Genomic DNA, 21,993 nt, shown 5'->3' on the forward strand with positions numbered 1-21,993 from the left:
GTATCAAGCTGGAACAGTATCTCATAAAGTTTGTTCCTTTCCCTGCAGAATCCCAGGATTTAGTTTGATATGGAAATACTCTCTTGTCTCTTGTACTCAATTACCTTGATGGGTTGCTCTTCTCTTAAAATAGTGTGGGGTTTTCTCTGCATTAAGTAAATTCTTTCTTTGAAAATGATTGTTTTATGTTCATTTGCTTAGTATTTTATAGTAAAATTGACCATGGGTTAATTTGTATTTCTAGTTTCTAGTGGCTTACTTGGTAGCCCAGCTGGTAAAGAATCAGCCTGCAATGCAAGAGTCCCCAGTTCAATTCCTGGGTCAGCAAGATCTGCTGGAGAAGGGATAGGCTGCCCACTCCCATATTCTTGGGCTTCCCTGGTGGCTCAGAGGGTAAAGAATCCACCTGCAATGTGGGAGATTTCTAGTACTTAAGACAGTGAACATCACATAAGTATGTATTCAGTGAATGGTTATTCAGTGAATGAATCCAAATAGGGATGTCTATATAAGTATGGAAATGAAATAAGTAGACCCACATTTTAAAGTTGTTTTTTTTTTTCCACAGTATTTATAGATCATGATTTGACAATATTTTTTCTCATCTCCCTTCCCCACCCCCCCCCCCATCTCCAAGTTTGTAATGGAGATATGTGGGAAGAGTAGCGATATTAAGTAAGCCAGGATAAACGCTCAGCTAACAGATAACTAAAAAGAAAAAAAAAGCTAGGATTATTTAAGTAAACTTAATATGTGATTGTTAATGACTATAGCAAGTCAGTCCATTTTGGCTGTCCTTGGATTCATTAGGCAGGACTAATGGAAGTTTTAAGATTCAAACATAGGAGAGTCTTTTAATGAACCTTCTTGGCTTCACACTAACCTATGATGTTATATCTTACGTTCTCTGCAGGTTAGGCTCTCCCATAAATTTCTTCTTGATATTAGTCTTCCTACCACCTTGGCCCCTGTCTCTTAAGTATGTAGGAACTATATTATCTTTTCTGCTCTGCCCTGGCAATTTTTTCCTTTCCTTTGGCTAGTTTTCCTTTTGGAATGGTATAACGTTTAAAAAAGTTGCTCTTGTTTTTTCAATATAGAAGAACAAATTGTTCATGCTACGAGGGATAGAAATACTTAGCTAAGCCCTCAAATCTTTTCTTTCTTTCATGCTGCTTAGAAAACTTTTCACATGTTGTATATGACTTTGTGGTTAAAGATATGTCAAGGAAGCATTTGAAAAAATATTGCAATTTGTATCTTTTCCCCAATCTTAACATCCTGTTAATTCATTTTCCAATTTGGTCCTCAGTAGAAGAGATATTTAATATTCATTTATTTAATTAGGAGATTTACTAAGAAAGGCCTAAGGAAAAATTATGTGGAAGAAAATAGTGTTAAAGTATTCTCATCCTCATAAAGTATGGAAGAATGAGGTTTTTATTTTGCAGTTTTTGTATTATTGAAGTCTGTGGTCACTTGAGGTTACGTGGTAGTCCGTGTTCTGTATCCCTTCTCTCTTTTCTTCGTCAGTTGGGTCCTTCCGTTTTCTTTCGTTGCTCCAATATACACACTTTGGGTTTCCGCATTGTTTCACAAGTTCTCTCTCTGCATTTTACCACGTTATATGAGTTCTCAGTGTCTCTCTTGTTGTTTTATTGCTGTTCCTTCTTGCATACCTTTTCTTTTTTTTATCACTCTATTGCAAAAGGCTCTATATAATGTTTGGAAACTTTCTGACAGCTCATTCTGCTCCAGTCTAGATGCTGAACCATGCTTTACTTCTGATCCCTGAATCAGAGTTAGGGATCTAGTATTTTTTATTTGCCTGAGTAGAGGAAAGGTAGCCCAGATCAGTTTTCCCAAGAAAACAAAAAAAAAACTAATTGCCTCTCTTTGCCATATTTAAACAAGTATTGTTATGTACTGGTTTACTTTCTTATAGCACAGCTTGATTAAATCTTTACGTGTATACTATTTAAACTCAGTGTATTTGTATAGATATCCGTGTGTTCATGTGTGCATAGCCGTCTTAGGAAAGGCAAAATGTCCTGTGCCCACTTTACACTTTTTCATTTTCCAGTGGTAAAAGCTCAGTGATAATAAGGATCACCTCTAGGTACCTCTTGTAGAGATTATGTTCGTCTGCAGTAGTAGTAGATATATGAATAATTCATAGTTGGACTGCAACACATATATGTTTATGTTCTAGTTACTGGATAATTATAGGCCCTAGAGAAATATAAATATGTATCACTTCAGTCTGAAGTGTGCTATTCTGAAGATATACCAATACTAAACTGATAATGACTGAAGTGACTATAACTAACTTGTAATTAAAAGGCAACAACAAAAAAGTGGAAAATTATGACCAAATAACAATATGGGAAACGCATTGATGATGAAATTTATTTTTCCAAATTGTTTGAATTTGAACTATCTCCTTGTTTGTCTTCACAGTAGCAACTTTTCAGTGTAGCCAAGTGTTGCATGGCAGCCAAATTGCCTAGTAGATTTTGAATTATATTTCCTTGGAAAACTTAGTAATGTGGTAATTCTTATTTAAGTCTGTGCAACTGTCATTCGTTTATCAGAGCTGTAGTGTTACACCTTTTTATTGCCCCTACCCTGTAACCTTAAACAGCAAAGATTTTCCTCATCCTCCATGTTCACTTCCCGTTGGTAAGACTGTGGGTGCATTGGAGTTCTATTCTATGCCAGCCTTGTCCAGGTATGAGGCTGATGGAGGTTCTGCCATCCACAGTGGCACGGATCATGGAGGCAGGAAGTAGAGGGGTCTCGATTTTGATCAGCAGTTCTCTGTAATTCAGCATTCACTACTATATTGCATTATGTGGTTTTGCAGTTTGTATATCATCGTCATCATGTCCTAAATCTTGAATTCATCCCCTTTTCTCCATTTATCTTGTGGTTCCATTTGTTCAAGCTAGTGTCATCTTTTGCCTAGATCACTGTAACAGCCCTCCAGATGGCTCCTCTGTCACAGACTGGATACCTGTCTTAAAGCAGACCCTGGAATTTTATTGGGGAATATTCTTGGGACCAACGCACATGAGGGAGTGAAAGAAATTGTGGACTGAAGGGGGATTTGAATTGAGTTGAGACTCAGACTCAACAACGGCCTTAGCTCTTTCTGCAGAGAGTTCTGCGTATTGAAAAGTGGAAGTTGCTCAGTCGTGACTCTCTGCAACCCTATGGACTATACAGTCTGCGGAATTCTCCAGGCCAAAATACTGGAGTGGGTAGCCTTTCCCTTCTTCAGGGGATCTTCCCAACCCAGGGATCAAACCCAGGTCTCCTGCATTGTAAGCGGATTCTTTGCCAACTGAGCTGTCAGGAAAGCCCAGTATTGGCTGATCTTTTGTATTAAATAGCTGTCTCAAATTGGGGCAATAAGATTGAACTGTTATACACGTGTGTTAACTAAGCCTTGGGTGCAGGCTGCCCCTTGGAAGGAGTAATACAAGCTGAGGACAAGTCAGCTTTTGGTTGATGATACTTCCAGCAGCTGGAGGAATGTCCTAAAGTGGTGAGATGGACAGAGCTCTGTTTCATAATTTTAATATGTGTTTTCCACAGTTGTTCATTTCTGAGTATTTTCAGAGTTCTGTTATGATTTTTGAATCTGGCTATTCAGGAATACATTAACAAACAGTTTCAACTTTTTGTTATATTTCTAAGTTAATTGCTTTCTGATTAGTGAATATCATCTTTCTTATTTAGAAACTTTCTAATTTGATGAGAATTGCTTTATGGCCAAGGAGTAAATCACTTTAAATACATCTTCCATGTGTACCTGAACAGAGTGTGTATTTTCATATTATTGTAGGCCATGTTTTATAGGTCAGGTCTGCCTATTGGGATGTTCAAATCTTCTAGTGAGGTTTTTGGCTATTTGATCAGTTTTTGAGAGTGATTAGCAACGTTTTCTTGCTTGCCAGGAAGTTAATGGGTAATATAGCAGTGTAATGTGTCTTCTTGGCTAATTTTACTTTTTATCAAATATATGGCTTTTTTTGAGTTTGCTTTCTAATTTCATTTTATCAGTATTGTTATGCCTAAACCAGGTTATTTTGGTGTTTTCCTATGTTCTTTTTTTTTTTTTTTTTTCCAGTCAACCAGTAGTCTATTGATTGAGGTCTCTCTCTTGTAAGTGTATATACTGATGTTTTTCTTTTTCTGTTCAAGACTGGCACTGTCTTTTAACCATATATTGCAGTCGATGTACATTTATTGTATTTACTACTTTCTGATTTATTTGTCTTTTAACCATAGATTGCAGTCGATGTACATTTATTGTATTTACTACTTTCTGATTTATTTATATTATCTTCTTTTTATTTTTGTTTCACTTCTTGGATTCTACTTTCTCTCCTTTCATGACTTCTTTTTGATAATGATTGCCTTTAAAATTTCTCTTCTTTATTCCATTCCCATCCCCCCCACTCCTTTCCCCTGTGATAGAAATTTTATGCTTATTTCTATTTCAGCGTTTACTGTAGAAATTTGAATTTGGAGACAGTTCTTCAGGTGTTCCTCAGTATCCTAAACTTTTTAAAATGTTTACTTACTTTAAAATTCAATCTACAGTTTTTTCTCCTATCAAAGATTTTCTCCTTATATGCTTTCTTGTATTTTATTTCCTTAATTCTTTACCCCACTAATTAGACATTATTACTGGGCTATAAATAGCTAATATTTATGTACCTTTACTCAAATATTTGTTTTCTTTGTTCATTGTTCCTTCTTCCCATCCCTGACTTTATAAATGGGATTATTTCTGTTTTTCCTGGAATTTACCCCTTAGAAGTTTTTCCAGGTAATTAACTCAGTTTTTGTCTAGATGGGACTATTCACATTCTTTGTTAAAAGAAGACTTTGGTGTGTATGCAAGTCCAGGTTGATCGTGGTTTTCTGTTAGCATAGTGCTGGAATATTTGTACTGTGTTGTGCTCTGCAGCTGTTGAAGAGAGAGTTGTCAGTCTCATTTTTGTTACTCCTTTGTAGGCGGTCTGTTCTTTTGTCTGGCTCCTTCATAAAAATCATTTTTATGGAGGAATGCTTTATGAAGAATAAAATCTTAACTATTTTAAGTGTATAGGTTAGAGAATTTTAGTACATGTCACTACAATTACTGCTGCTACTGCTAAGTCACTTCAGTTGTGTCCGACTCTGTGCGACCCCATAGACGGCAGCCCACCAGGGTCCCCCGTCCCTTGGATTCTCCAGGCAAGAACACTGGAGTGGGTTGCCATTTCCTTCTCCAATGCATGAAAGTGAAAAGTGAAAGTGAAGTTGCTCAGTCGTGTCTGACCCTTAGCATGGACTGCAGCCTACCAGGCTCCTCCATCCACAGGATTTTCCAGGCAAGAGTACTGGAGTGGGGTGCCATTGAAGGTATAGATAATTTATGTTCTTTTAAAAAACATTGCTTCCTTCATTTTACACTTCCACCAGCAGTGTTTCAAGAGTTCTAGTTACCTACTTACTCCATGCTTGCGAATACTTGTCTTTCTAGTTTTAGTCATTCTAATGGATATGTAGTTATATTTCATTGTGATTTTGATTTCTGTTTCCTTAATACTGTGGAGCATATTTTCACATGCTTAATGACTATTCATTAATCTTTGCCAAACCAAAGGTCACTTAAATTTTCTCTTATTTATCTTCTAGACATTTTATGGTTTAGTATTATATAGTTAGGGCTACAATCCACTCTGGGTTAACTTTTGTGAAATGTGAAGGACTTTGTCTAGATTCACTTTTTGCCCATGGATTTCCAGTTGTTCTAGCAGCATTTATTGAAGTGATTGTCTTTTCTCTATTGAGTTACTTTTGCTTTCTCGTCAAAGATCATTCACTGTGTTTGGGTGAGTTTATTTCCGTGCTTTCCATGCTATTCCATTGATTGATTTGACTGTTCTTTTACTAATATCTTGGTGATTTTATTACTGTAGCTTTATAGTAAGCCTTAAAGTTGGGTAATGTCAGTCTTTTGAATTTGTTGTCATCTTTTAATACTGTGTTGGCCATTACAGGTCTCTTACTTTTGTATATAAATGTTAAAATCAGTTTGTTGATATATACAAAATAGCTTAATGGGGTTTTGGTTGGAATTGCTTTGAATCTATAGATCAATTTAGGGGAGAATTGATATCTCAACAATATTTAGTTCATGCATGTGGAATTTTTCTCTATTTATTTAGTTAGATCTTCCTTAATTTCATTCATCAGAACTTTGTAGTTTTCTGCATATAGATACTATACATATTTTGTAGATTTATGCCTAAGTGTTTTATTCTTTGGGGTACTAATGTAAATGGTATTGTTCTTAACTTCAAGTGTTTCCATTACTGATATGTGGGAATGCAGTTCAAATTGTAATTACATTAGTCTTAGAAGGTTTTTTTTTTTGTTCGTTTGGGTTTTTTTTGGTGGTTGTGGTTCTTGATTCTTTGAGATTTTCTTCATAGATGATCTTATTTCCTGCTAATGACATTTCTTCCTTCTTAATTTGTTTACCTTTTTCTTGTCTTATTGCATAAGCTGGGACCTATAGTAAGATGTTGAATAGGAGGGGTGAGAAAGGACATCCTTGCCTTGTTCCTGATCCTAGGAAGAGTTGGACATGACTGAAGTGACTTAGCATGCACAGTTCTTACATGTATGGCCTACTCATCAATGTAAACCCTTACCATTTTAGGTAGGAGAGAGAAATGATCATATGTATATATTAAAGAATTTTGCTGACGTCTTTATAGTTTGATGGGACCAACTGTATTAGTAGGGAGCTCTGTTAGGAGATTTCTGGTTAGCACCACCAAATTAGGAATCGGACATTTCTCAAGAAATATTTCACTTTTCCTTTCTTTTTACATTTCCTTCTCTATCAGTCATTACAGTCTATGAATTTTTTATTGAAGAAGCTATAGGTGAAAAACTATATAAAATTCTTCATTATATGACTCATGATATTTATATCATGAAGATGTCATTTTACCAGCCTTTACAGTATCAGATTATGCCCCTGTGCATAGGAGCAGGTTTTGCTTAAAGGGGTGTAGGTTATGTACGGTGTGTCTTGTGTAGCTCAACATAGTGTGGTGGTCAAGAAATACAGTTAGACTTGGGATTCATAACTGAGTGGGAAAGCACCAAGCCGTAGAGGCTTCTTTCATCCACATCCTGCTTCCACATTGTACTGACTCTACCTCTAATACAAGGCTAGACCTTTCTCTTTCTCTGTATCGACAGTTGAGTCCGGGTTACAGCTCTCTCTCTACTGATGGTTTAGTCGCCAAGTCATGTCTGACTCTTTTGCGACCCTGTGGACTGTAGCCCTCCAGGCTCCCCTGTCCATGGACCTCTCCAGGCGAGAATACTGGAGTGGGTTGCCATTTCCTTCTCCAGGGGATTTTTCCGATGATCAGACCTGCAGCTCTGTGTCTCTCGAGTTGGCAGGTGGATTCTTTACCGCTGAGCCACCAGGGAAGCCCAGTAAGTCAGCCTGACTTAGAGCCACAGGCAGACGTCCATTGAGAGGATGGTAAAGGTGAGGAAAAACGTGCCAACAGCACAGAGTTGTTGTTTTTTTTTTTAAGCAATCTTATCATATCAGGAGATTTCATCTCGTTTTAAAAACCTTGGAGAATTTTATTTTGTTATGATAAGGAAGGTTGTTCTGTTTCAAACATACGTCAACTAAAGATAATAAATTTAAAGAAATGTGTTCTAGACAAAAGTTGAACAGAGGAATAAGTACGCTAATGGGTTAAACAATGTGAGAGACCGTTAGTGGATATTTCATACCCAGGCTGGAAAAAGTGAGGGGTTGCAAGCCATCAACTTGATCACTTCTGATTTTTCTGGGAATGCCAACTTTTGACTGAATGTGTTTTTTTTCCTTTTTCTTCCAGTTCCTGGCACCCCGTAACTTACCCTAATTAGAGTCACAGACACAATAAGAAAGTGGGGATGATGGACTGGGCTTTTTGATATTATTTAATATCATCTATGTGGAATATTTTTTTCCCTCCTTTTCAAATGGCTAGTTGTCATTTCTCCATGGCATGATGACAGCATAAAAATATGTGCTGTCTGAAATGTAATGACTTACTTGGCATAAGACTTTTGAGTAGAATACCTTACTATTATATTATTTTCAGTTATAGCTCAAAAATTACATTGAGTTCATGACTGTAATGTCACCAACTTCTACCAGTTTCTTCCTGTCTCTCTGTCATTTAATATTTGGCTTCTTAAATTCTTGTCAAGGAGTCTTCTCTTCTGGGTTGTGTGTATTCACAGGTCTATTGCTGCATCGCCTCCTTTGGGGGCGCTATGTTGCAATTGTCTTATTATATATTACCCCGATGCCTCACAGTGTCTCACCTCTTCTGAACATAAAATAGGGGAGCTTCCCTGGTGGGTCAGTGGTAAAGAACTTACCTGTCAATGCAGGAGGCATAAGAGATGTGGGTTCATTCTCTGGGTTGGGAAGATCCCCTGGAGGAGGGCATGGCAACCCACTCCAGTGTTCTTGCCTAGATAATCCCATGGACAGAGGAGCCTGGGGAGTTACAGTCCATGAGGTTGCAAAGAGGCAGACACGACTGAGGGACAGCACTGAACGTAAAATAATTTGTTGTTGACAAATGATTTTACTTGTCTTGTTTTGCCATCTAGTTCTTTATTACCAAGGAAAATTTCCAAATCTTATTTTGAACCTCACAAATCCCTAAATAGTCCAGGATCCCTAGTAAATGACTAAGAAGAGATTAATACTGGAATCAGAATAACTGCACATTTCCTAATCTTCAGTGGGAACTGGAAATGGTAGAGACATGGGGTGCGGATATCATTCCTCTTGAGGTTTCCTGTTCACATGGATAAATAGTTTTTGATGGCGAATTGGTAACATGTTTTATGGGGGAATATCACTTTAATAAAGACCTTAAGTTGTTTTTAAAAAGGTATCTCAGGCCTGCTGATTTCTAATTTTTAGATATTGTTTCTTCATTGCTCAAAAACAAGCTAATTCTTCTTTACTGATTTCGATCTAGTTCCTTTATGTGATATTCATTGTGGGGCTGCAGTGCTAAGAGACAAATAATGTTCTTGTTACTTTCAAGCAGAATCTGTAGAATGCAGAAGTGTGTAGAATAATTTGCACCTAATTTATGTGTCCAGTTCTCTTTTCCTCTGCCATCCTGCAGATAAACTCTGTACTTCAGATGGTTTCAGTCCTTCCTTAAACCTGTCCTATGTTCCCCCACCTCTGTTTTGTTTCTGTTCTTCCTGCCTACTGTGTTCATATCCTGCTCATCCTGCATAGTCTTATATAAATAGCCCTATCTATTGTGTGCTGTGTGCTAAGTCGCTTCTGTCGTGTCTGACTCTGTGCGACCCCATGGACTCGAGCCCGCCAGGCTGCTCTGTCCATGAGATTTCCCAGGCAAGAATACTGAACTGGGTTGCCATGTCCTCCTCCAGGAAATCTTCCCGACCCAGGGATCGAACCTGTGTCCCTTCTGTCTCCTGTGTTGGCAGGCAGGTTCTTTACCGCTAGTGCCACCTGGGAAGCCTCCTGTCTGTTGGGTTGGCCAAAAATCTTATTTGGGTTTCTCCATCATATCTTATGGAAAAACCTGAATGAACTTTTTGGCCAACCCAATATAATATGCTTGTCTTAATCCCTTTTTCTCTTTCCTATGATTCCTTTCTGAATTCCCATTGAGAGAATTATCTGGGGTCCTGTGCCTCTTTCTTCCTAGATTATACGGCTCCCTGTGTGAAAATAGCATATTCATCTTTCTTGTTCTTATTGCATCTGTGTTGCTTTTATAGTGCTGTCCCACATAAATCTATCTCACATAAGTGTAACCAGTATCTGAACTTTTAAAGCTGAATTAATTATGAAACACTTTTAACTAAGTCGAAGTTAAGAGTGATGTTATGTGGATCAGGGGTCAGATGTCTGTGGCATTTGGCCCTGTCTGCGCTTTTCTTCAGAGATCCCACAGCTAGAGTGCAGGGCTGATAGAACATCACTGGGCGGGTGGGGTCCTTGAAGGGCTCCTCCCTGACCTCTTTCTTCACAAACGATCACAAACAAGTGGTCTCAGACATGAGTGTCTCCACCGTATTGTCAGAAACCCTCTAAACACAGAGACTTCACAGCTTTTCTTGGTAAGTCATCACAGATGACTCATGCTGTCAAAATTTTTACTTTATAACTACTCTAAATACTCAGTCCTGTTTAATCACAGCAGTTTTATTCTTTTTTCTTACAAGACGTTGGCTGGAAGCGTCCTCTGTTTTGGGCCTGATGTTGTATTTTTGTAATACTCCCACGTCTCAGCATTTCATCCCCAGGTGACTGAATGGTATATGTTGGTAGCTTCTCCATGATGGCAGCAAGCCCTGCCTCTTTAGCTCCAGTCATAATAGAACAGCCATGGCTTGATTTTTCCCAGAGCCATCATGTCTTTCTTGCAGATAAAAACTGCAGGGGTTCCCTATAGTTTTGCAGATGAAAATACCTCAAGTACCTGTAAATCATTGCTTTTGAAAACAAGGAATTTAAATTGTTATGCCTGCAAACAGCAGTTTGGGGGACTGAAAGGAAAGCATGTGTTTGTGTGTGTTTCCTTAATGCTATATAAGTTGTTTCTTATATCTTTGGTTAATTAATATTGTATCTACTTCCATTTTTGGAATCTACCGTCAAATTATGTTTTCTTACTGGGGAAAATGTTGCATTTATTGGTACACACAGTCTTTTTCTTTTAAAAATGATCACACTCATTTAAAAATATATATGAAACATATGTACGATCCTTAACCGGCATTATTTTCCTGATGCTAAAGAAAGGAACTTTAAAATAAATTAGTTATTGTCTTCTGTGTTACTGAACATGTGGTCAGTTGTCATGTTCATGCATCCAGATGATCGAAGCCTGAACTGCTGTCTCATTCTTCCCTGCTGTTAGGCTACCCTGTCATGATCAAGGCCTCAGCAGGCGGTGGTGGGAAGGGCATGCGGATCGCTTGGGATGATGAAGAGACCAGGTGAGATTCTGTCCAAAATATACTTTTGATGAAAATAGCAGTCACTGGAGTTTTATTAAACTGACAAGTAAACAGATACCAAAAGCATAATGGAATAATTAAAACAATCATCTAATTTTTACTCCTCTAGATGGGCAAAATTAATATTAGGCAGAAAAGTTTCTTATTTATATTTTGGTGTTTATCCTATTATAGAAAGTTTTCTTTTTTTACTATCTCAAACATTAATAAAGGATTATCTTTTACAGTATATTTTTAAAGATTACAGTCATGATTCTGTCTTCTAGGTAAAAATTGCTAATGTTTGCCTATTCTGAATATGATCGAAGATTTGAATCTAATATATTTGAAAGCAGTAGTAATTTCATCTGTTTATGTATTACTCAGTACTCATTTGCTTCCCCATGATTGTCTGTAAAAACCGTGAACTACTTTGATAACTTCAGTGTTATCTTTATAGTGTTACTGTTTTTCAGTATAATTTATAGTGTGAAATACATTTCCTTTTGAATTGAAAGTATAGTATGTTGTTCATATGCAGTGTACTCTGTTATGTATTTGAACAGTTTCTTAGTAGTAGTTTCAGAAATCAAAAGAGACTTTGAAAACAAAATTTTATAAACTTAATGTATTGATAACATCATGGTGAGTAGAAAAATAAATTTTTTAACAACTGCCTTGTCCATGCAAGTTTTAGGGGACTCTATTCAGATTTTATTACATACTTCAAAGCTTGACAGTAAGAGAGATTTATATCATTTTTTGAAGGAAAGGGATGAAAAAAATCACTGAATTATTATCATTAATGTTGCCTTTCCTGCCCTTTCTCTACCCAGAAGTAATTTGGTCTTCCAAATGGTTAGTTCTTTTTTCTCCTTTTCTTTTCCTTTCCTTCTCATTCCCTGAAATCTCTGAAAGAGAGAAATCAGGAGTAGTCGGTATGAAAGCCATCCAGTGCAAAGCTAATTCAGAAGTTAGGTTCTAAAGTGAACTTAATTTACAAGGTAAAAATCTCTCAGGGGCAATAGATTACCCTAAAATGTGAGGGGACAGACACCACATTGCAGACTCGCATAGACAGTTTTAACTCTAAACGACGATTGTCTCAGAACACCGTTGTTTCTTGGGTTGTAGTTCAGAGGTGGGGTGATGATATTTGCCTAAGACAAGTCTTTCAACCCCAGCCTCATGCTCAGTATTACTGCTACCACATAGTGACCAAGGTCCCATCAGAGTCTCCTCTCCCATCTTACACTTATGAGCATGAAGAAACTCATTGGGTGCATTGGTGCTGTTATTGAGGTGTTTGATATTGGCAGCCTCCTATATGACAAGCAGTGTTTTAGTAAGTTTCCAGGAAGAGAGCCATGAACAGAAACATGCAATAGAGGGAACCCTCTATTCCTCCATAGCCAGTGTATGACTGGATCCGGAGTTCTTAACCTTTGAATTTACAGACGCATAAAGTTCAGGGATGTTCATGCACCTGGATAAGGGGGAAAAAAGTACGTGTTTCTTTTACTAGCCTCTACCTGGAATTTAGTGTTTCCTCCAATATAGACAACAATCTACAACAATAGTATCTGTGGAACTTTGCAGCCTTCAGGAAATCCCTTATATTCTCACATCACAGTTATTGCAGGTTCCTCTAAGTAACAGTGTAACAATTAGCAACAAGTAACAATTAGACTTGTTGTTGGAGCTTATTAACGAATACAGAGCCACTTACAGGATATCCCAAATTTGTTTTTAAAGAATATCTTGATACCTTTATTTCAATATAATTTCTTATGAAACCCTATGCATACTCTTTTCTATGTTTTAAATCACTTCGAGCCATATTTTGACAAATGCTTCGTGATCCTGCCAAAGGCATCCATGACATAAACAAGGTTTAGAAACCCATTCTGATAGGAAGAGACAGTGAACAAGATGAAAATCAATCATATACTATTGTGGAGGATGATAAGCAATATTAAAAAAAATAAAGGAGGAAAGGAAGAGGCATGGGGAGTGTTGGAAGGAATTCCCGTTGTAAACAGGACTGGCAGGATTGTCCTTGCTGAGTAGGCATATTTGAGTGGTGAGGTTAGAGTACATGGAGATGAGGACCAGGCTGGGGAAGAGCAGGTGTGGAGGCGGTGATGCAGGAGCAGGTCTGGAGAGAAGCAGGTGGCCAGGTGGTGGGGGCTGGGGAGGGGTAGAAGGACACGGGGAACAGACTATCTGGGACCTTGTAGGCCATGCTTAGTGAGATGTAGGCTGTTGGAGGGTTTTCAGTAGAGAAGTCACAATCATGGAACTTCACAACAAATTCCTCACCTTATTTACATGTTTCAAATTGTAGAAATTTTCAGGCATACAACAGTGTAGAAGAATGTAATGAACTTCTGTACTGTGTATCATCCAGATGAACCAGTTGTCAAGATTTTGTGACTTAAGTTTTAAAAAGGATGACTCTGGCAGGTATCGTGGTAATAGACTTAATGGGGACAGAATCATAAACCCCAGAATCAGGGAAACCAGACAGGGGGCTGTTGAAATAACTCAAGCAAGAAAAATGATGATGGTGGCTTTCCCCAGTGTAATGGTGGAAGTGCTAAGAAAGAGTTTAATCCTGAAAGGAGAGGCAACAGAATTTGCTGAATGATTGGATATAGAGTTTAAGTACTTGAGGATGACTTAAGGGCCCTGTTTAAGAGAGAGAGAGAGAGAGAGAGATATGTTTGGCTCTTACTGTCTCTTTGGCCTTGGTGGTTTAGTCGCTAAGCCGTGTCTGACTCTTGCAACCCCATGGACTGTAGCCTGCTAGACTCCTTAGTCCTTGGGATTTCCCAGGCAAGAATACTGGAGTGGGTAGTCATTTCCTCCTCCAGGAATCTTCCTGACTCAGGGATTGAACCTAGGTCTCCTGCATTGCAGGCATATTCTTTACCAACTGAACTACTGGAGAGTTCATATATATGAATTAAATTGCTATGCTGCAACACTGCTTTACTTGAAAATTTCTTGGGAAGTGCTGAGAGGTTAAGGTCAGAATGAAGGCATTTATCTTCACAGTTGAAGAATGCTTAATTGAAGAATGGTCTGCTTCTTAGCCTTTCTCTGGAATTCTTCTCCCCGTATTCCTTTTGATGGTGGAGACTTACAGAGCATTGGTTACCTCTCTGAAACGTTGGCAGTTGGGCTGGCTGGCTGGCTGCTGTGTGTGGGCGGAAGCAGGCTTAAGGATAAGAGGCATGCGTAGTCCCATTTTTACCACATAATTTGTCTTATTTGACTTTTATCTTTTGAAGTTCAGGTTTTGAAGCTATCTCTTGTGCTTTGTTTGTAACCCCAGTGATTTAGTGGATGTCTCCACGGGTTGCTTGGGCTTCCTCACAGTATGGTGGCTTTGATTTCTTATTTAGTGACCCAAAGGTCCAAGAGCATTTGTTTCAAATCCAAGAGAAAGCCGTATTACTTTTTATGATCCAGTCTCAAAATTCATACACAGCATCCCTTCTACCATACTGTTTGATTATCAGTGAGCACAAATTCCCCCTGAATTCAAGGGGAGGAACGTTAGACTTCACTTGCTCATGCAGGAGTAGCAAGTTTCTTAGAAGAGCACGTTGAGTGGGAGATGCCACTGTGGCCATGTTTGGAAAACACAATCTGCTATAGTCTCTGTAGTAAAAAAAATAAATATATTAAACACAACTTAATGGTTTTACAAGAGATGTGTATTTTGTGAACTCTTTTTTCCTCTGTGTTTTCCCCTTTTGTATAGCAATTATAGAGCAATTTCACTAAAAGTCTTAGCATTTAGTCTTTTTAAAAAAAAATTTATTTTTTGGGTGTACCAGGTCTTAGCTCTGCCATATAAAATCTTTAGTTGTGGCATGTGGGATCTAGTTTCCTGACCAGACATGGAACTCGGTCACCCCCGCATTGGGAGTGTGGAGTCTTGGCCACTGGACCAGTAGGGAACTCCTGCATGTAGTTTTCATTATGCTTCTTAGGATGTCAGGTTTTTTTTATCAGTCATTTCTCCAAGGCTACTCTTAGTAACATATTCTTTTATAGTGAGATTACTCATCAGTTTCCTGGCAGTCAGTGATTTTAACCAGTGGATTTTCACCAGTGGATTTGGTTTTTAACCAGTGGATTTTAATTTAGAATTCAGTGTCTTCAGAAATTGCCATATCTATTCTTATATTGGGCCTCTTTGGTAAATAAGTTAACCCTTTCTTGGCTAGTAAATGGCATATTGTTTCAAAATATTTTCATATAACTAGTAAAAGTATGTACATAAATACTTTTCTACCTAAAATTATTCCCTTCGACTTGATAAATAAGCCATCTCTAAAACTCTACTGAGATTAACAAAAGTATGACATTATTTGATATAATGATATAGGATCCTCATTTTAAAAATTTGCTCTGTAACCTCTGTTAATCTGGAAAAATAAAAACTTTGGAAAAATTGAGGGAACAGTCCAGAATACACCCATATGTTGTCTTTTGGAGTCACCAGCTGTTGACATAATGCTGAATTGCATTTATTCCTTCCTTTCTCCTAACTTGAGGAAGAAATTTTTCACATATTCCACAAAAATTTTAATATTCCTCAGAAAATTTAGTAGCTGCTTATTATCCTAAGAAGTGTGTCCCTTTTGTAACATCTTCAGGGAAGTGTCATCTGTACTTAGAAGTTTTAGAACATCTGAAAGATTTTTTTAAAAGTTTACTTTTAAACTTTTAAAGTTGGTTATGGCGTGCTGCAGTCCATGGGGTAGCAAAGAATTGGACACAACTTGGCGACTGAACAACCACAACATATTAAATTAGGGTGAAAGTCATGGAGGTTATTGAAAATAAATTCATATATTTTCACAATCTCTGGCTTCCTTTTCTTTACGCCAATTTAAATGAAATGTTGTGGCATGAATGGAAAATTAATCCTCTCTACATTTTGGAGTACTGCTATATGATTTCAGGTGTTGTGAGGGCAGTTTCTGTTTTATTTTTCTATCACATATATAATATATGCACCAGCCTCAGTTTCACTGTTAGTATTTATGGAATGATTGTATTACTGAGTGGTACAAATGATCTACATGCAATTTTCCATGAATTCTAAAATATGTTGGTAAATGCTGTCAAACTTGATACTTTATTTGGGAGACTTTGATTTTTTACTTTTGGTATTTGTGATTTCCAAGCAAAATAAAAACTCTAAAATCATTAGAGCAGAGACAAACTGTAAAGTATTATGTTTTTCCTTTGTGAATCATTGTATCCCACCTAGTAAGAAGTGGGTTATATGATACTGAAAGCAATGATTCATCGTGCTTTAGTTTCTTTGAGGTTTTCAGTCTCCTGGAATCTAAACTCCATTCCCTTAAATCGTGAAAGTAATGGAGGCCTAAGAAAACATGACACTTTTTCTCCGAGACCACTGAGAGATAGAAATATTTGCAGTATGTTTTGAAAGTTATCTTCTAGTCAGTGTTTATTTGCAATGTTGTATTTTTCAAGCACACAAACAAATGAGATAGTTATTTCTAATATTGCCAGATGAAGTGTTTGCAAATGAAAGGATTAAAAGAATTTTAATGTTGAACATTAAATACAGGTATTTGAAGTGTAAGAAACTATTAATTACATGTAAAAGGAATTAAAGTTTATATTCTGTATATATCGATGGATGGAACATAAGATCCTCAATTAGTTTTAAGTAAGCAAGTCTGAGTTTTTAATAGACTGAATGAACTCATGTCAAGGTGTGTGACTTTAGTAAGCATATTTTAATAATATTAATAATGTTTAAGTTATTGTAGTTTGGAAATAAATGTATAACAATATTTAAATTCATGTTTTTATTTAAAAAATCAAGCTGTTCTCTTTTGTTGACTATTTTTGAACAATTTTAAAGAAGATAAAAATTATAATGATTTGTATGGACGTGTGGGGGACCATTCAAAGTTGGGTGCTTAAAATATTTGGAAATGTGGACTTTCCTCTCCTGTTCTTACTGAGTTTATTTGCTGTGGTTTTGCCCCAGCTGTGCAGTTGCCTTTGTTCTTTACATTTTTGTGTGCATTGTCTCACTTTTGAGTCAAATGGATATGCATTTTTATATATTTTTTATTAGTGGAATTAAGGTATATTAAGGTCAAAGAAATGAAATTTTACATGCTTTGATGGCTTATTAAAATGTCTCTTTTTTAAAAGCAGTTGGTGAAATAAGTATTTGGTATTCCTCTTTTTATAAAAATCTAAGATCAGGGAAATAAAAGCATTTACCCAGAGTCACAGTACTAGTAAGTGGAAGACTTGTTGTTCAGTCAAAATTAATTGAGTTATTTGTATGTTAAGTGTATTTTTCTCTGCTTTGCTCAGAGGTATGCAAAAATAAACCTTTATTTAGTTTTCTTTATATCAGGGGCTGTATTTGTTTTGTGTTCATGTGACTCTTCTGTTTTTCTTCATAGGGATGGTTTTCGATTTTCATCTCAAGAAGCTGCTTCTAGTTTTGGTGATGATAGGCTACTAATAGAAAAATTTATTGATAACCCCCGTCATATAGAAATCCAGGTTGGTACATTTTAAGATACTTTCAAATCATTATGACTTTAAAATAATATTACTTAGTCCTAATAGAAATACATCCTCTCTTAAATTTTTGGGTGATTGTGAATGGTCTGTCTTTTATTGAGCCGATCTTTGCATGAAATGTTCCCTTGGTGTCTCTAATTTTTTTGAAGAGATCTCTAGTCTTTCCCATTCTATAGTCTTCCTCTGTTCCTTTGCACTGATCACCGAGGAAAGCTTTCTTATCTCTCCTTGCTATTCTTTGGAACTCTGCATTCAAATGGGTATATCTTTCCTTTTCTCCTTTGTTTTTCGCTTCTCTTTTTTTCACAGCTATTTGTAAGGCTTCCTCAGACAGCCATTTTGCTTTTTTGCATTCCTTTTTCCTGGGGATGGTCTTGATCACTGCCTCCTGTACAGTGTCACGAACCTCCGTCCATAATAGTTCATTGGGCAGTCTGTCACATCTTATCCCTTGAATCTATTTCTCACTTCCACTGTATAATTGTAAGGGATTTGATTTAGGTCATACCTGAATGGCCTAGTGGTTTTCCCTACTTTCTTCAGTTTCAGTCTGAATTTGGCAATAAGGAGTTCATGATCTGAGCCACAGTCAGCTCCCGTGTATGTATTTTGTATATATTTTGCTGACTGTATAGAGCTTCTCCATCTCTGGCTGCAAAGAATATAATCAATCTGATTTCAGTGTTGACCATCTGGTGATATCGCTGTGTTGAGTCTTCTTTTGTGTTGTTTGAAGAGGGTGTTTGGTATGACCAGTGCGTTCTCTTGGCAAAACTCTATTAGCCTTTGCCCTGCTTCGTTGTGTGCTCCAAGACCAAATTTTCCTGTTACTCCAGGTATTTCTTGACTTCCTACTTTTGCATTCCAGTCCCTTATAATGAAAAGGACATTTTTATTTGGGTGTTAGTTTTAGAAGGTCTTGTAGGTCTTCATAGAACTGTTCATAGAAAGTTCCCAGTTCAGGCATCTTTCCCAACGTTTGATGTTGTCAGTTTTTTAATGTCTAGCCATTTGGTGGACATGTAATAGTATCTCTGTTTTAATTTGCATCTCCCTAATGAATATTGATATTGAGCGTGTGTTTTTTTTTTTCTAAGTTGATTAACCAAAACTGGATATCGTATTTTCTGAAGTGACTGCTCAAGTCTCATCCTTGGCCCTCCCCTCTCCCACTTTCAAATTTGACTTTTTAAAAATTATTGAATGTTGAGGGTTCTGTATCTATGTTGTTTATGAGTCCTTAAGGTTTTTATACTGATTATAGTTTGAGAGGGTAGTCCTTTGGGCCAGCGTGTAGTGGAGGTGATGAGAGGTGATCGAATTCAGGGTGTTTTGTGAATGCAGACTAGAATTTCTAAAAGATTGATGTGCTATATAAGAAAAATTAGGCATCAGAGATAGTTTCAGGCTTTTGGCCCAAGAAATGATAAGAATGGGACTGTCTTTTACTGAGATGGGAAAGATTGTGAGAGGTACATATTTGGGGGAGGAAATCAGGGTATGAAGATCAACAGATGAAGGCTGAGATGCCCATCAGATACCAAAATGTGGGTTTGAGTAGACTACTGGATATTAGAGTCTGTAATTTAGGGGAGATATTAATATTTGAGCTGTCCTTCCTGTAAGATCCTAGAGGCAAAATAGATTTTGCCCTTCTCTGTATTCCCCACCCAGCACTTATTTGTGCTATCAGAAGACCGCTTAAGCCATGCTACCTTTAGCCATCTCACTTTTTCCACACTAAAAAGGATCACTTTTTTTTTACTGATACTCAATAAATGTTTGTTGTATTGTGTTAAATAATTATATTTCTACATCAACTTTAGCTTATTTTAATTAACCATGGCATATATTTATGTGGATATTTTTTTAACATAGGTTAAGGTTACAGTAACTTAAATAGGCAGCACAGGTGTTTCCCAGATCTGATCTGCACTTGGGAGTTGCTTTCTTTTTTTTTTATTTACCTTCTTTATTTTAATTAATTACTATTAGTATGTGCACATGATAAAGGGTATTCAACAGAAAGCAAGCCTTCTTCCATTCTTGTCTCCAAGCAACCCTGGTTTCCATCCCTGGAAGCCGACACTGTTACTGTTTTTTGAATATCCTGCCATAGTCGATGAATATATATATTTGTAGTGTTATTTTCGAAGGGAGCTATCACATACTTTGTTCTTTGTCCTGCAGTGGGAATGGCACTGCTCTGTTGAAACCAGGGCGCCGCTGGCATTTTATGGGCTGGATCCGTGGATGCTGAAAGACTTGCATTATGTGAAGTGGTCTATTAACAAGGAAACTTTTCCTAATAAGCTAGATACCTGGGAGATCATTTTATAATCATAATCATTATCATGCGTGTCTGTAAAGGGTGATACGGATAGTTTAAAAACCTCATGATGCATTGAGCATTAACTTCCTTTACAAGCACTTTTTTTTTTTTTTTAATAATGTTGTCTGGTTACTTCGTCTCTTAATTTGTTTAGTGGAATTCCCTGGTGGTCCAGTGGTTAGGACCCTGAGCTTTCACTGCTGTGGCCCAGGTTCAGTTCCTGGGCAGGGAACTAAGATCCTAAAAGCCACATGGTGTGGCCAGAAGAAAAACTATGCGCAGACTTCAGAGAAAAACAAACTTGACTCTGTGACCAAAATGAAAAAAAAAGTAGATCATTTATGTATATTTGAATCTAATATTTTACAGTTGAAAATGTTTCTGAGAATTCTTGATTGTTGTCACTTTATTTCTTGGAGGCTGTCTACTTTCACTGCTACATCAGTTAGACTAAGAAAAGGTAGAATAAATTTAACATTTAAAAATAATTCTGGATGTAGTTCTATGGTCACTTTTGAGTCTTAGAAATAAAATTCCAACTTATTGGATTTCATTGCTGTAATGTTTCCCTTTGGAAGCATTCTTGAGGTTTGGATAGGTTTAAATTCCTAAAAATTAATCATGCAGTCATATATTAACTGTTCATTTTATTGTTTAATATATTGTTAAATCACGATCTTTTCAATGTTTCCAGGAGCCATATAAAATATTAAGATGATATCTACTATTAATGATGCATGAAGAAACAGAGTGACTTGCCCAGAAAGATTACATAGCTGTTTGGAATTTAAATTAGTGCCTACTCTTTTTGCTTCTAGAATAGCTTTTATCTCCATTAGCTTAAATATATGCATTCAGTAATATACACCTACTCCTTAATCATGAAAATTGATTCAGTTCAGTTCAGTCACTCAGTCGTGTCCGACTCTGCGATCCCATGAATCGCAGCATGCCAGGCCTCCCTGTCCATCACCAACTCCCAGAGTCCACCCAAACTCATGTCCATCAAGTCAGTGATGCCATCCAGCCATCTCATCCTGTGTGATCCCATTCTCCTCCTGCCTCCAATCCCTCCCAGCATCAGGGTCTTTTCCAATGAGTCAACTCTTTTCATGAGGTGGCCAAAGTATTGGAGTTTCAGCTTCAGCATCAGTCCTTCCAATGAACATCCAGGACTGGGTTGTTTATTTTTTTTCATGGGAAAAACGTGAACAAAAAGCATGTTTTAGGGTTGCCAGGTTTAGGTAAGGAAATACATGTTAAATTTGAATTTCAGATAAATGGTATTTGTTTTTTTTTAAAGTAAAAGCATGTCTCATTCAATATTTTAATATTTTTATTACAATTAAAAACTCTAGGGACTTCCCTGGTGGTCCAGTGGCCAAGACTCCAAGCTCCCAATGCAGGGGGCCTGGGTTCGATCCCTGCCCAGGGATCTAGATCCCACATGCTGCAACTAAGACCCAGCACAGTCAAATAATAAATATATAAATAAATATTAAAGTGAAAAGCTCCAGTTTATTTCTCACTATCACAAATGGGAAAAACCATAATGGTATATACTAACCCCAAACTTTCTACTAGTTTCTTATAACAAAAATAAAACACAGTAAAAATATTGGTGTATAATAGAACAGACTGCATATCGGTTGTAAATGAAATAGCATTTTCCGATCAACAGACATTGCAGTATTAACAAGTAGATGTTTGTCATACCACCGTGGCTCTCCCAAGTGCTATTGAAATCTAAGATGTATTCCCTTTACTGATGTTCAGTATCCTTCACAAATTTGTAAAATTGATTCTGATATTTTACCCAGTATATCGGAAATGTAACATGAAAAATTTTTTCCTCAAGTCTTTTTAATAAAAATGTTCCATTGAGTTTTGGAGTGGTAGATAATAAAATTTTCTTTCAGTGATGTCAACCACAAGGAAACTGTATTTGAGCGGTGTCTTGTGTTTTA

At 37.0% G+C, this 21,993-nt stretch overlaps 1 protein-coding gene across 7 annotated transcripts in view; it reads left to right on the top strand.

Moving 5' to 3' along the window:
• PCCA (propionyl-CoA carboxylase subunit alpha) overlaps nucleotides 1-21,993 on the top strand; it is a 363,730-nt gene that overhangs the window by 131,864 nt on the left and 209,873 nt on the right. For all 7 annotated transcript variants that reach the window (XM_055542946.1, XM_055542947.1, XM_055542949.1 and 4 more), the window contains exons 9-10: nucleotides 11,013-11,091; nucleotides 17,571-17,673. In XM_055542946.1, the coding sequence (XP_055398921.1) occupies nucleotides 11,013-11,091; nucleotides 17,571-17,673 (182 nt within the window). The remainder of the gene's footprint in view (nucleotides 1-11,012; nucleotides 11,092-17,570; nucleotides 17,674-21,993) is intronic.

The sequence above is a fragment of the Bubalus kerabau genome, chromosome 12, assembly GCF_029407905.1.
Source record: "Bubalus kerabau isolate K-KA32 ecotype Philippines breed swamp buffalo chromosome 12, PCC_UOA_SB_1v2, whole genome shotgun sequence".
NCBI lineage: Eukaryota > Metazoa > Chordata > Mammalia > Artiodactyla > Bovidae > Bubalus > Bubalus kerabau.